A 16,587-nucleotide genomic window follows, 5' to 3' on the forward strand; every position below is an offset into this window, starting at 1 on the left:
TTATATTAGAAGTGTTACAATGATAATGTATGCATGGCAGGTTATACAGTGATGAGCCATCACCTGTATTCCCTTATTGTATTTAGCTGTATAATTTATTACAGACAACATTCCTTATAGTCAAGCTGTATTTTCAGATACTGGTGCACAACACAATCTCTCCCCTATTACCGGTACTCTACTATATTTAATTGTCACCACATAAAAAATTCATAGACAAATAAGAAAATTATATAAGACAATACTTACTTCAACTTCATTAAACAATGCCTCTACTCTAGTCACAAAATCTTCTGTCTTCAGTGAACTTTCTTGCAGTTTCTCCAGGAGTTTCTCCAGGTTAGTCTGAAGATAAAGCATTCAGTTATTGTTTGGCTCCAGAATCAGGTAAAAGGAAATCCACCATCTAAATCATAGATCCAGGTACCATGAATGTGGAAATCTTCTTATATTTGTTATCCGTGGCCTCCTTCCCGCTAAAATCAACTTTTAAAATATGCTAATGAGTCAGAAGGGCTACTTGGGGGTGTTAACAGAGCTCTTCCGTGCTGCAGCTTCGCGGGCCGTTTCACTGTCTCACCCTTCCTCCTGATCCCTAAGTACTTGTGCAGTTTGAGCACTTTCTGTTGAGGCAGTATGAGTAGGGTGAGACAGTGTAACAGTCTGTAAAGCCAGATCAAAGATGGGCTAAGGAAGCCAATATAACGAAATTACCATAGTTACGGTGTCTGGATCTATGAGTAATTGGTTGGTAGTTGGTTTATCATGCTTGATTTTGAAATGCTTGGAATGTATAAAAAATAAAAAAGCAACTACGTGATAAAAGTTAGTAAAAGTTTTTTGTTTAGAAAAAATTTTTACTAACATTTGTCATATACTTTAGTAACTTTTATCATACAAGTACATTTTGGAAGTGACTTTCCTACCGTTGAACAACACGGAGGACGTTATCTTTTGGAAGGTTGGAAGTTTCTCATCTTATGGTCAAAGTGCATTTTGCATACATATATATATACATACATATATATATATATATATATATATACATACATAGATACATATACATATATACATACGTACATATACATATACATACATACATATATGTGTGTGTAATTTTAATCAAATGCTACCGGATGTTATCTATTTAATAGATTTAAGCGATACAACCTTAAATATATATAGGTTCTATGCCCTGTTTTCCGTACAATCCTTCATAACAGCTTGACGAGGAACAATGACTAAATATGTGACACTGGATAACCGTATGCCACAAGATGAGACTAGACAATACAAAGATGCACCAGACCAGTCTATAGAATCTTCAGCACAAACAACTAATAAATATATACAAAACAAACATGGAAAAAAAATTGTAATACTTAACAAGCACAAACCAAAAAAGATCAAACACTCACCGTCATGTCATTCACCGTAGTGTCTAAAGCAGTGACGTCATGAGTCTTGTGCTCGCCAAAGATCTTATCGATAGCAACTATTGGAATTTTACATGTTTTGCAGTAAGTATCAATCTGAGCCTTTCTTTCCTCAGACAGAGGAGGCTCTACTGTATCTTCAGATTTCTGCTCATGTTCTACCATCTCGAAACAAGATTCTTCGTGTTCAGGTGTTGTGTGTTGCACAGCATCCAAAAACATATCACTCTCATGCTCTACTGATTCCTGATCTTCAAATGTTATTTCCTTTAAGGAAATATCATCTTCATCAAGGTCATCTGGAGAGACAACGACATAATCTAAATCCTCAGCGTTGTCATCCGATACAGGCCCATTATCTGTTGGTGGCTCTTTATATTCAAACACTTCTTGCTTATCACCCAGTGATTTTTTGAGATCGACATTAACGTTTTTCACGTGATCTACATTATCGGGTAGAGAAGGTGATATCTTATCTTCCAGAAGAAGCTCTTTCTGGTTTGTATCTTTATCAGCCAGTGACCCTTGTGACAAAGCTTCGTAACTTAAATATTCGTCCTCACTGCCTTCGTCGCTGTAGAATTCTTCATCATCTGATTTTTCACCTCCCGGTGGAATCTCATCCTTTAGGTTGAACTTTTCAAAATAAATTCCTGTGCCATCATCATCTGAAATCCTGCTGTGGAAAGTCTGTACAGAAGTGGTACTTTCGGCATCTGATAGGTCCTGTTCCTCTTTGTTTTTACCTCCTCTGGCTTCTTCATAAAGATCTGTGTAAAGAAAAGCCAAGGCGGGAGGTTCTTGTAGGAGCTCGGGGTTCACGGGATAAGACGTTGGGAAAAAAAATGATTTGGCCAAAACTCCTTCTTCAGAACTAAATAAAGACTCTCTAGTCTTTGCGTCCTTATCTTTTTTTTCCAAATCCTCATCTGTAATAGATTTTTCTAGATTAGGAGGCTCTTGCTTTAATATATTGGCGTCATCGTCCAATGATACACCATAGAATGATTCATCCAAGCTTTGTAATAGGTAATGATCATCATCAGCGGATGATTCACTTTTGATTGGAGGACCATGTTCTCCTTCTTTAACTGTGACGTCTTCTTGGTCTTGAGCCTTAAAGGAAGGCTTGACTGATACTTTGCTGTCAACTAAAGTAAATTTTTCAAAATAATCTATATCGCTAACAGATCTATCGACTTTTCGATTTTGCAGACTTTCAGTGCTCTCTTCTGCTAACATATTAAAATTTTGGGCAGGTTCTTCATAAGTATTGGCTGACGACACATTCTCAGTACAGATCGGTTTAGGTATAAGTAGTGGGTTCTCCTCCAAGTACTCTAGTTTATCTTCCATCTCCTTACTTGCCTCCTGGTCTACAGTAGATATAAGATCTGGTGCCAAGATGTTTAGTATTTCCGACCCATCTGAAACTATACTAAACACGTTTGATTGTGTGGTGGGAGGCTTATTTTCATTTTCTGGTAAAGCATCTTTTTGGGGATTACATAATTTATTGATGTTTTCTAAAACAGTGCTTAACTCAACAAGGACGAATGGTGGGTAGCTGTCAATATCATGCTTACTTGATATGATTTCAGTTTTACTTTCTACTAATGATTCTGGGATTCGTCCCCTTGGTTTTGTGGGATTTGTGATCTTTTTTTGTGGAGGTCGCTTTAATGTCTCCGGCACTTTTTGCTTTTCTGGCTCACTCTTTGTAGGACACATGTCTGAATCTCCACAGTCACCGTTTAATTCTGATGGAGTTGGTTTCTTGTCAGGTTCTGGAAGATTAATTAGAAATAAATTAATTACAGTATAAGAAAAAAGGCAATACGCACCATTTTCAATGGCATAAATCAGCAGGATTTCTCCTGGTTGAGATAAATTTATGTTGGCTTGTTGGCCAAAAGGGGCTTGAAATATTTATAACTAGGGTTCCCTGGGCCTACCTTACAAAATTATTCTGGGGTCCCAACCTCCATCAACCCCCTTGGAAATAAAATTGGGTTTTCATCGGCTGGACCTTTGTGGTTCAATATTAGTAACACACAAAACGTGGTAAATGTTCCTCTGGTATTCTAATGGGCCAGACCAACACTGTCTTGCACTCCTACAGGTAATATTAGCTGCTGGGGAAACTAGGATCTGCACCATCATGCACTATGTAGTGTCCGAGCTGAGCTGCTGCAGCTCAGCTCCAAATTACATGAATGGTACACCTGCTAATTTCAGCAGCGCTGGGTTTTGTGCGGGATGTAATGATGGGTCAGTGTTATCTATATAGAGGTCATTGTACAGGGAGGGGGAGGAGATAAGCTGTGACATCATCTATTGTCAGTAGTGATGTAATGATGGGTCAGTGTTATCTATATAGAGGTCATTGTACAGGGAGGAGGGGGAGGAGATAAGCTGTGACATCATCTATTGTCAGTAGTGATGTAATGATGGGTCAGTGTTATCTATATAGAGGTCATTGTACAGGGAGGGGAGGAGATAAGCTGTGACATCATCTATTGTCAGTAGTGATGTAATGATGGGTCAGTGTTATCTATATAGAGGTCGTTGTACAGGGAGGGGAGGAGATAAGCTGTGACATCATCTATTGTCAGTAGTAATGTAATGATGGGTCAGTGTTATCTATATAGAGGTCATTGTACAGGGAGGGGGAGGAGATAACCTGTGACATCATCTATTGTCAGTAGTGAGGTAATGATGGGTAAGTGTTATCTATATAGAGGCCATTGTACAGGGAGGGGAGGAGATAAGCTGTGACATCATCTATTGTCAGTAGTGATGTAATGATAGGTCATTGTTATCTATATAGAGGACATTGTGCAGGGAGGGGGAGGGGATAAGCTGTGACATCATCTATTGTCAGTAGTGATGTAATGATGGGTCAGTATTATCTATATAGAGGCCATTGTACAGGGAGGGGGAGGAGATAATCTGTGACATCATCTATTGTCAGTAGTGATGTAATGATAGGTCAGTGTTATCTATATAGAGGACATTGTACATGGAGGGGGAGGAGATAAGCTGTGACATCATCTATTGTCAGTAGTGATGTAATGATAGGTCATTGTTATCTATATAGAGGACATTGTACATGGAGGGGGAGGAGATAAGCTGTGACATCATCAGTAGTCAGTAGTGGGGCTTTCTTTTGTGGTGTGTTCTTCTATTGTAATCCTGTCATTCTTGTATGCGATGTAGATGAATCAATACTAAGGGTTCCACAGAAGATGGATTACTAACCATAATATAAGTGTATGACGTCTGTATTTCATCAGATATATCAGTCACATCAGGTGGAGGTGTTATTGTTTTCAACCAGGAGCATATAGTCATGAATCATCTATGAATCATCTATCCATTGCCACAACTTAACCTTATGGTCCCTGATACTATTTAGTAATTTATTGAGAAAATCAGCTGCATATCTGGTAGACTACAGACAAATCACATTATATCTGAGATATAGCTACACATATTGATATCACTTGCAGCAATTATTGCAAAGCAAAATTGCTCCAAAAATCGAAATAAAAAAGGTCTTTCCTATAAATAAATGTTTTAGGTTTCATGTTTTTGTACCTTAAAAACGTAAAAATTAGGGACTTCTATAATTGCAGTGAAAACACAACAGACATGACGTACATCAAAGGAACAGGCTATTAGTCTGAGGTTACCAGAATTTGAGAAATGAAGCCATCTTAGGACTGACACCCAATTTGCAGTGTCTGATGAGAAAGGCTAAAAGTGTTTACTCCTAGACTTGATTAATGAGATAAGACAAGACCACAGTGTTCTGCTTTGACAGGTCATTTACCATGTCATTTAAAGGAGACATTATGATCACCCCATCTGCTCTTCCAAAACTGATGGATAATTTTAAAAGAATTTAATTTCGACCATGTTGGCCTTCACTTACCGGGGTCAGCAGCAGGTGTTGGCTCCTCTGCCACCTTGTCTGGTACAATGTTTGAAGCCTCAGTTGCAGAAGGTTCTGTTTTTTCTTCTGGTGGTTTATTATCTGAACTTGAGTCCGTTTCGGGTACATTACAGTCTTCAGTATCCTTGGCAGGATCAGCAGTGCCAGATTCTTCTGTGTGGGTGGACAGATGACGTTTGGCTTTTTCCAAGGCTTGCTTAAAAGATTCCCCCATATTATCAGCAGATGCTTTGGGATTTTCAATGTTCTTTTTATGATGTGACGACTGCCGGGCAAACTTTGCCGAAGTTGAAGGCCTGACCCTCTTCCTCCGCAGCTTGCCTTCATCCATTATGAAGATGACCTTTCCAGGAGGGGTTCCTGCAGATGAACTTTCCATGCTGAAGACATCTGAAGTAGTGCTGGCTTCTGATGCCCATGGTGTGGAGCATCGGCTTGAGGTGGTCTCCCAATGTATCCCACTGTCTTCACACTGAACTGTGACCATAGAGAAGGCTGGATTTGACATAAGACATTGGAGCTTGGGTTTCACCTCGTCTGTGTTGACTGCTTCCTTCAAACTGGAACAAAGTCAACATTATTAGAAAATTTAGCATTTCTGGAAAATTTAAGATAGAATAAAGAACCATATTTAGAAACCCTCACATTTATTTTAAGTCCATTAGTGAAGGAAATTTGATACTCTATAAACAATCAAAAATGTAACAATCAATGTAAAAATAAAAAAATGATGCAAAACCATATTTAAAGGGGTTCTGCTGTGTTTTTGGCCATGCTGTATGTCAAGAGTTCTCATACCAATGCATAGGAATATGTTTAGGGTTCTATATATATTAACATCTTATTTATATTTTACATATCCTATTAAAATTTGTTACAAATTTGTCTGGAACATTCATCAAAATCACTTTAAGCGTTCTCAGAATTGTCTACCGATGGGAAATGTTAAATTATCCAGGTTCATCAATCCACTGCTTTCTCCACTTTCCTCCTTTACATTGGCGTTGTGTGTGTGTGCTGATAACGGATCAGTTTTGTCTCCATTTTCACTTCCGTTTTTTGTCTGTGTGTACGCAAAAAAACTGAAGGTTTAACATTGCTTTGAAAATATCACACCTGGTTTTTCAGCCTCATCATTAGTATTTTTTAGCTGACCCATAGACTTCTATTGCCTTCCGTGATCCGAAGATCAATATATTTAATAATGGTATAATTTCTGTAATTTTGGTGGAAAACGTGATACGGTCTGGTGCTACATTTTGACTGTGCTTTTTGTAGACTCTGACTTGGACGTGTAGAATTCTTCACATAGATATCAGAAATCTATCATATAGATATCAGATAGATAGATAGATAGATAGATAGATGTAGCGCCCCACAGGTTCTGGCTTGAAAAAAAGCATGCTGCCCGATTTTTACTTCTTATAGCTAGATAGATAGATATGAGATTGATAGATAGATAGATATGAGATAGATAGATAGATAGATAGATAGATATGAAATTGATAGATAGATAGATAGATAGATAGATAGATAGATAGATAGATAGATATGAGATTGATAGATAGATAGATATGAGATAGATAGATGGATACAAAGAGGGAGATCAAGTTTCTGAGATAAAACTGTTCTAGTTGTCCATGGAAGCCAATCAGTGTTTAGCTTTCATTTTATAAACAGCTGTGGGAAAATGAAAGCTGAGCTTTGATTGGTTACCATAGACAACTAGTACAGTTCTGCTCTAAGAGACTTCTGATAAATCTCCCCCATCAATAGATAGATAATTATGATAAGAAAATAAAAGCAGCACATTCAACGTGTTGTCCAGGTGAGTGCAGGCATCACAGGACTAGGCCTCAAGTCCTCCAACCATAAATGCAAGAGAATGAGCAGCACTCCTATTGTAGTGTAAACCAAATGTGGTCTTTTTATTCCATCATAAGTGACAGTAGCGACGTTTCGGCCCTGGAAGAGCCTTTTTCAAGCTACTTACATGGTAAAATCAGTGGAAATATATACAAATATACATGGTCACATGACCTACAAGGATCCACCCATCATATTTACATATTAGTGTTTACAATGAGTAAAATACATCAAAATACATACAATATTAAAGTATCAGCAGTGAAAACATTCATATAATATATATCAATGTGCAAATACCTATATTGAATGGATTTGCTGTACCAGCGTATACAATGTGAACTAACTTCTACATCTAAAGTGCTAAAGTGCACTAGCACAGTTTTTACTGTTGATACTTTAATATTGTATGTATTTTGGTGTATTTTACTCATTGTAAACAATATTATGTAAATATGATGGGTGGATCCTTGTAGGTCATGTGACCATGTATATTTGTATATATTTCCGTAAATAACTTGAAAAAGGCTCTTCCAGGGCCGAAATGTCGCTACTGTCACTTAGGATGGAATAAAAGGACCACATTTGGTCATTCTCTTGCATTTATAGATAGATAATTAGATAAATAAATAGATGATGGTAGATAGATAGATATGAGATAGATAGATATGAGATAGATAGATAGATAGATAGATAGATAGATAGATAGATAGATAGATAGATAGATAGAAAGGGGGCAGCACTCCATGGTTCAAATTTCAAAATAAAAGGTCAAATTTATTGAACGAGTGACAAAGTTTCGGTGTGTAACACCTTTGGCTTGATAAAGGTGTTACACACCGAAACGTTGCCACTTGTTCGATAAAGTTCACCTTTTATTTTGAAATTTGAACCATTGAGTGCTGCCCGCTTTCTACTTTATTTATCTACAAGAGGATCAAGCCAGAACCTTTGGGGGCGCTGCACCCCTCCTTATTAAGAGTCTATAAGATTGTGCTGACTTGGACTTTACTCCATCTAGATAGATAGGAGATAGATAGATAGATAGATGTCCAAAATAAGCAGCACTCTAGATGCCCAGGTCAAACAAAAAGTGATCCATGTGCAGTAGCGACATTTCGGCTCGTGTTTGAGCCTTTTTCAAGGATAGATAGATAGATGAAAGGTCAAATACATAACTATGACACGATGCCGGATATGTGCATAGCGTAAATGATGTCACCAAAATCTCGTCTGCATGTATTACACACAGCTGGCACATCCACACATGACGGCATGGGATCATAATGTGACCAGCTTCCAGAATGGCAGGGGAGGGGCAGCCAAATATTCTCCAGCTGTCACTTCTGATGCATCTTTAAATAGAAAAAAAAACCCATTGCACAGACAGAACAAGCTGTGTAGTAACAGCGTTCACATTCAGGCGGTTGTATGTTAATGGCATCTATAAGGTTTGTGCTACTACTCTATCAGGTACAGAGCTCCCCACAATCACGTCCACCAATGGGCACCTAGATCAGCGTTACCTCTGTGTAAGATCTTCAGCTTCTTCCCTATTTAGGACGGATTCGGGAGAGACATCCTCCAGACACAAGGAGACTTCAGAAGCCCTATCGGATTCAGCAGGACACAAACCTTCCATTCTTATGTGGCCACTTATTCAGTGGGGTGCTGACGGGTTCCCCAAGATCAAGTCTCTCCTGATCTCCCTGGAGAGACTGGTGTCATTGCAGCAACAGGAGCAGTCACTGGCTTCTATTCTCCTGACTAAGGGGAGTCTTAAAATAGAGCACTAGAAAACAGACTCAAACACACATGCTTTCAGCACCAAGTACTGCTTGACCGGCCCCTCACATCTCTGTGCTGGGTCCTAGGGCTAGAGGTGTTGTATAATACTAATACAGACCGCAGTTCTGCAGAATATGACCCAATTAAAGTAAAAAATAATTATTATAGGGAAGGTTACACATAGAAGGGAAGAAACTAAACTCAGAGATGAGTGGACCCGTACTTTAGGTTCGGTGTCCTCAGTACTGGATTATAAAAGCCCTTGGACACCCAAACCCCCCACCAAATTTTATACTGAGGATAGTTTTCACCCATGAAATCCTTGGACATCTGTTCCTCTGCAACACCCCTGCCAACGTGTAGGCAAGGAAGTGCGATTGAGGCCCTCTACCTGTAGTATCCCTTTAGAGGAGTCTGATCAACTCACTTTTAGGGTAAGACAGTTCTTGTAAGGCAATTAGCAGTGGTAGACCATGCCTGTATAGCAAGGGTTAACTAGGTATGTGTTTTGATTTACTGTCATCCAATTGTATTCCAATCTGTAAGCTGGAGTGTGATTGGAGAGTGAGCCACCACCTGACCAGGGAATAACAAAACCGCTGGACAGGAAGGGGCAAGCCTCTTAGTCCCCAGCTCCTGACTGAGGAGCACCTCTTGCCAGCTAGCTGTCTTACCAGAGAGACCTTAGAGCACATGCTCTGACCCCAGGCCTTTGGCTTGTTGCCTGCAGTTGTTCCAATAAAGAACTGTGAGTTACTTTTGCACAACGTTGCCTCCGTCTGGTCCCTAAATACGGCTGTACCACCGATGGCTTCCCCATACATTACCCAGGGACTCCTACTACAGACAGTAAAAGGGGTTGCCCCCAGGGAGATTCAGTATATCAGCCTCTCCTTCTTTACAATTTTTTGCACACACCACCTGCTGGAGACCTGCCAGGCTGTAGGACAGCCCTACAGTCCCCATACCAAGCACCGTGACCACAGCGTGCCTATGCTGCAACCGCCAGCCACTCCGGTATTCTGGGCCCCGGATGCCTCCAGGCCCCAAGAAAAGGCTATGCCCCAGTGGGGGTTGTTGCACCTGCTCTCAATACACATGTCAACAAGAGCCATTTCAGGACCTTCAAAGGTCCTCCAACAGTTTCGAAACCGAAGATTGAAAGCAGTTGGAAGGGACACATCCTCCATTCCCCAAAAAGCTGATTCTAGTACCATATGTAGGGAGTGATTCCAGACTTGTAGGGGCTATAATCAGTGGTGTAACTTGAAGCTGATGGACCCCAGTGAAAAGTCTGTGCCAGGCCCCCCCGACTATAATGTATGGTTTATAGTACTAGTCTTCTCATATGGGAAAGTGACAGCTTATGGGCCCCCTAAGCCTGTTGCGCCCCCTTTGCACCCCCTCAAGTTACGCCCCTGGCTATAATATTCATACAGCCCAGAGCTCATGGCAGTCTAAATCCACCCTTGGGCATCCTCTGTTTGCCTACTCTGCCTAAGGGTACTCTCATACGTTAGCGTTTTGATTCAGTTTTGAAACTGAATCAAAACGCACATGGGCTGCCACGGCGGATCGCATATGCGTTAAAAATGCAAACGGATGTGATCAATAATACAAGACACCGGGAGCTGATTGTGGATCACATGCATTTGCATTCAAATGCATATGCAACTGGCCTGTGTGCTTTGATTCTGTGACAGCACCCTAACCCAGACTTGTTGCTTGATGGCCAATTAGGCAGCTTTACACCCCTGGCACAAGCCCTGGCTGTTCATGGCAGGTGTGTCCACTAGGTGTCCTCCAGTACAATCACAATTATGCCTAGCTGCTAGGGGTGTAGAGATAGACACGCAAGTGGATTCCATGTGGCTCCGGATAAGGCGAAGCTGCTGAATGAAGGACGCTGAACCTAAAGTTTGGGTCCGCTAATCTCTACCCATGGAGATTTTTCCTTTGCTTCTGTACAGAGACCTAAATGGGTTGTCCACTTTCAGCAAATAATTAATGTTTGTGTAATAAAAAGGTATATAATTTTCAAATATACTTTCTTCACAGTTTTCTAGATCTCTGCTTGCTGTCTCTCTACATAAATACTTCCATTGGATACAAATTCGCCCCTTGTCATGTGATGGACACACAGGGACAGATTTCAATCCACTGGAAGTAAACGTACCAGGAGAGCAATCTGATACAGAAAGTATATTGGAAAACTGTCAAACTTTTCCTTACACAAACAATATCAATTATTTGCTGAAAGTGGACAACCCCTTTAAAGGCCATACATGCTTTGCTAGGGATTCTGGGAAAAAAGGGCAATATGTCTTCCAAGGTGTGATAGGGAAAACTTTTGTCCTAGACCTCCCTTTACATCAATGCATGACTTTCAGGGAGCCTAGTGTCATGATGTGGGATAATATCAAGAAAGCGGAACACAATTTTTAATAGATGTATAATATCCTCCCCTTCCCCCACACACAATACAAAAAAACCAGGGGTAAAGTGGCCAGCGCCTTTAAGTATAAAGAACCTATCCTGTAAGTAACCCGGGGACTGCCTGTATATGACACTGACGATTTTGTACATTTTCATAGAATGAAGGAGTAAAAAGGTCTGATTTTTTAATAGCCAATTACCATTTTTTTGCATAAAATAAGCATCTGATGGAACTATCAATAATTTGGCTCTCTCAGACCTGTCAGACTACGTTCACACACGTTCTCCACCATTTGCCTAATTACATTGCATTACGTAAATGCTAATGCAATGCTAACACATGTGTAAATACAGATGTTAACAGTAATGTAATTAGGTAAATCTCCTCTTCTCAGCTGTTTTAGCGCATTTCAAAGCGCAATGTAAGCACCATACACATGGCGCTTGTATTTAAACACAGAGTGCTGGATACTAATTGCATGCATTTCCATGGAAATATATGCGATTGGGCCGACTCTGGCCAGGGGCGCTTGCATTGCATTTATAAATGCTATGTAAACGCCACGTGTCGCCGTACCCTCAGTTATGAGACGCAATCCAAGGGCTTCCCCCGTGATCACATGTTGAAGTAACGTTATGGGGCTCATTTACTAAGGATCTGAACACCGCACTTTCGTCATTTTGGCGCACGCAATCGGATTGTGTCGCATCAGCGCCAGCTTTCACGCAACAGAAAAGGGGGCGTGGCCGTCGGACAACCCGACGGATTCGGAAAAAACGCGGAATTTAAAAAATAAATTGTGTCGCAAGATCAGCACTTACATGCACCAGGACGAAGAAGGTGAACTCCGGCGGACTTCAGCGCAGCAGCGCCACGGGTACACGGACCTTAGTGAATCCCAGCAGACCCGAATCAGTGTCAGACAACGCGCCGTGGGATCGCAACTGGACCGGGTAAGTAAATCTGCCCCTATGGTTCGATCACGTTTAGCAAACACAATGTTACCTGAATATGTAATCACGGTTGTAGCCTTTGGATTGTAAGCAAAATGCATAAAAAACACAACACGCAAGCGTGGCCCGAGGGTGCGGTCACACGTGACATTTACAATGCATTTTAAAACGTAATTTTAGGGAGCACTCAGATAACACATCCTAGATCTAAATGAATGAAACATTCTCACTGAATATTTTGTTCTGTAGAAAGTTGAGTGTGCTGACTGCAAAATCACAAAAAATCATCAATGGAAATCAAATTTATAAACCAATGGAGGCCTGGATTTGGACTCGCCCACAAAATTAAAGTTGAAAAACCCTCTACAGGCTGATCCATCTTTGATGTAATGTCCTTAAAACAATTCAAAATGAGGCTCAGTATTGTGTGTGGCCTCCACGTGTATGACCTCCCTACAACTCCTCGGCATGGTCAATCAGATTCAGGTCTGGGGAACGAGGAGGCAGTCCATAGCTTCAATGCCGTCACCTTGCAGAAATTGCTAATATACTCCAGCCACATGAGGTCTAGCATTGTCCTGCATTAGGGTGATGGCACACAAGGCGTCGTGAACGCGTTTTTGGACCTTTTTTAAAAAAAAATTTAAAAAATGCACACGTTTTTGACAGGTTTGACCTATTATCTTAATTCAAACTGGTCAAAAACGCATGCGTTTTTTGACAGACTGCTTAAAAACGTCCCAAAAACACATTCAAAACGCCACTTGTGCCATCACCCTTAGGGTGAAGACACACGTGGCGTTTTTAGGCCGTTTTTGGGCCGTTTTTAGTTAGTGGACAAAACCGCATGTGTTTTCAAAAAACGGATGTGTTTTTAAAAAACGGATGCGTTTTTTAACGAACTAAAAACGGCCTAAAAACGCCACGTGTGTCTTCACCCTTAGGAGGAGCCCAGGAAAGGGGGGGGCGATTGGTTGCCATAACAGCCTCGGGTCTTCGGGTCAGAACCGAGGCCGTATGGTTTCTGCAGATATGTTACAATGAGCCAGTAGTATTGCAGTATATGGTAGGAACAATCAGAACATCTAGGGTTAATATACCCTAGAGCAGCGGTGGCGAACCTATGGCACGCGTGCCAGAGAGAGCACGCAGAGCCCTCTCTGCCGGCACGCGTACCATCTCCCTGGTCTCATCAAAGTCGGAGCTCCAGCAGCCTGAAGCTGATCGGCTCTGCTCTCAAGAGCAGCCGATCAGTGTCAGTGCCTGCCCCTCCTCCTCTTCAGCCCGGGAAACAGTGGGAAGAGAACGGGGTGAGGCAGCTCACAGAACGGAGCTGACAGCAGCAGAGCAGTGATACGAGGTCAGGAGCTGCTGGGGCTGCTCACACACATGTGCACACTTACAGAGGTCCTGGCAGGTGACACTAAACCAACTATAAATACTTGTGGTTTAGTGTCCCAAATCCCCCTGTATGACAGCTGTCTGTGGCCACATTGCCTGTATCTGAAGTGCTCATCACCTGCACAAGGCGGCCAGTGAAGCCAGGATAACCCCACAGTAAGCACCCTATGCACAATGTAACCGGGTTCTATGCTGCCTCACTGGCCGGGTCGTGCAGGTGATGAGCGCTGTGGACAGAGGCAAGTGTATATGTGGCCACGGACAGCTGTCATATGGGTGATCCCAAATCCACCTGTGCATCTGCAACACCCTCGCCGATGCAAGGCAGAGGAGTGGTTGCGAATACGTCCCACCATGTAGCTTGCAGCCTGTGTAGGGTCTGATTAGCCTCACAGCATGTCACTACATAACACTAGATAACACAGATGAACTCTGCAGTGGTAGACCCTGCCTGGTAAGGCAGGAGTTAATTGTTTCCTGTGATGTAATATGTGTCAGCCAATCACATGTGTTACACTCTGTTTCTGTGAGCTGAGATGTAATTGGAGGAGTAGCCACCACCTGACCAGGGGGAGTAACAAGATCCCTGTTCAGGAAACTTCTGGAAGAAGTCAGTTCTCTCTCAGAAGAGAGTGCAGTGTGAGGAGAGAGTTCACTCTCTCAGATGAGAGACTCTGAGGAGTCTGTGCAGCTAGCACACCAGACCAGAGCAGGTGAGCCTAGCCCCTGCCTGAAGAGTGGAGCTAATAGCTAGTTAGTGAGGAAAGGGGTATCATCCTACCTTCAAGGGTGATACCTGGAGCAATCCAGGATAAAGCTGAAGCTTCCTATTAGGACACAGCTACCTCCCAGCCTGCCCTTTGCATCCAGGCTGGTGATCTACATCCTGTGGCTCCCTCCAACTACATCTCCAGCATTCCACCATCCTGTTAAGGCACGTTGCTGATGTTCCTGTCGGTTCCAATAAAGAACTGTAAGTTGTTTTTGTTCAACGTCTGCCTCCGTCTGGTCCCTGCTTCTACGGCTGTCACCATCACGGCACCCTGTCCACCACACAGAGACCAATACTCTAGACACCAAAGGGTTGCCCCAAGGAGATCCGCTATAGCAGCCTCTCCCTCATCATTTCTTGCCAACACCACCTACTGGAGACCTGCCAGGCTGTAGGACAGCCCTCTGGTTCCCCATACCAAGCACTGTGACACTAGTGTGCCTAGGCCGCAACCGCCAGCAACTCAGGTACTGCGGGCCCCGGCTGACTCCAGGCCCCAAGAAAAGGCTAGGCCCCGGTGGGGGATGTTGCACATCCACCTCACAACAACCACTTTGCCCTACAAACCACCTCCCAAAATGCCACTTTTTTGCCATTTTGCAACATGTAATAAAAAGTTATGAAAAGTGGTCAAATGGGTGTACAGTCCTCAAAATTGTAGCACTGAAAGCGCATCTCATATCACAAAAAATTACACCACACACAGCTCCGCACACCAAAGTATGAAAAAGCGCCCAAAAAATTTGCACCAGAAGATGGCAAAATGACTTTTTTTTTTTTTTTTTTTTTTAGTACATGAGGTTTTAATTTTTGTAAATGTATACAAACATTATTAAACCTATACAGGCAGTCCCCGGGTTACGTACAAGATAGGGTCTGGAGGTTTGTTCTTAAGTTGAATTTGTATGTAAGTCGAAACTGTATATTTTATAATTGTAGATCCAGACAAAAAAAATTTTGGCCCCAGTGACAATTGGAGTTTAAACATTTTTTGCTGTAATGGGACCAAGGATTATCCATAAAGCTTCATTACAGACACCTTACAGCTGATTATTGTAGTCTGGGACTATAGTAAAGCATTCAGAAAGCTTCACCAGAGGTCAGAGGGGTCTGTCTGTAACTATGGGTTGTCTGTAAGTCGGGTGTCCTTAAGTAGGGGACCGCCTGTATAAATATGTTATCCCTGTGATCGTACTGACCTACAGAAAAAAGTAGACATGTCGTTTGGGGTGCACAGTGGAAGCTGTAAAATCCAAGCCCACAAGAATATGTCACAAAGGCATTTTTTTAACCAATTTTACTGCATTTGGAATTTTTTACCACTTCCCAGTACAGGGAATTGGATATTAAATACCATCACTATAAAGTGCAATTTTTTACGCAGAGCTCTTTCACGGTGGGGAGTAAAAAATGGGGGTAAAGATGGCAATATTTGGTCCATGAGCAAGCTAAATTATCACAGTCCCCCAGTCCCTGCATGTACTCAGGACTACTGTCACCGTATGGGGGTAATGATAATCAGTATATGGCAGTAATATGATATTCATCGCTATATTTGTATAGCAATACTATTGGTAACATTGGCCTTTCTATAGTCTTTATTACCAGAATGATGCTATTTATGTGGTTGTAAAGGTGGCAGCATGATATGGCAGCATTATTTGTCTTATTGTTAGGTGGTATTGTGGCAAAAAAAGGTTAAAAAAAAAACCTAAAAGTTCAAATCACCCCCCTTTCCCTAGAACTGATATAAAACATAATAAACAGTATAAAATCACAGACATAATAGGTATTGCTGCTTCCCAAAATGCCCGATCTATCAAAATATAAAAACGGTTATTGCTGCCGGTGACCCCCATAACGGAAAACAGCGCCCAAATGTCAGAAACCTTTGCACCATTTTACATCACATAAAAAATGGAATAAAAATTGATCAAAATGTTGCACAGTCCTCAAAATGGTAGCAATGAAAACTT

General features: G+C 41.6%; 1 protein-coding gene across 1 annotated transcript in view; it reads right to left on the minus strand.

Annotated features, from left to right (window-relative positions):
• Window positions 1–9,027, minus strand: part of CMYA5 (cardiomyopathy associated 5) — a 34,530-nt gene extending 25,503 nt beyond the window's left edge. Inside the window, exons 1-4 of the mRNA XM_072137657.1 lie at window positions 8,787–9,027; window positions 5,374–5,954; window positions 1,419–3,223; window positions 250–345 (exon numbers count right to left, since the gene is read on the minus strand). Of these exons, the coding sequence (XP_071993758.1) occupies window positions 250–345; window positions 1,419–3,223; window positions 5,374–5,954; window positions 8,787–8,902 (2,598 nt within the window). The 5' untranslated portion in view covers window positions 8,903–9,027. The remainder of the gene's footprint in view (window positions 1–249; window positions 346–1,418; window positions 3,224–5,373; window positions 5,955–8,786) is intronic.
• Between the last annotated feature and the right edge of the window lie 7,560 nt (window positions 9,028–16,587).

The sequence above is a fragment of the Engystomops pustulosus genome, chromosome 1 (genome assembly GCF_040894005.1).
Source record: "Engystomops pustulosus chromosome 1, aEngPut4.maternal, whole genome shotgun sequence".
Lineage (NCBI taxonomy): Eukaryota > Metazoa > Chordata > Amphibia > Anura > Leptodactylidae > Engystomops > Engystomops pustulosus.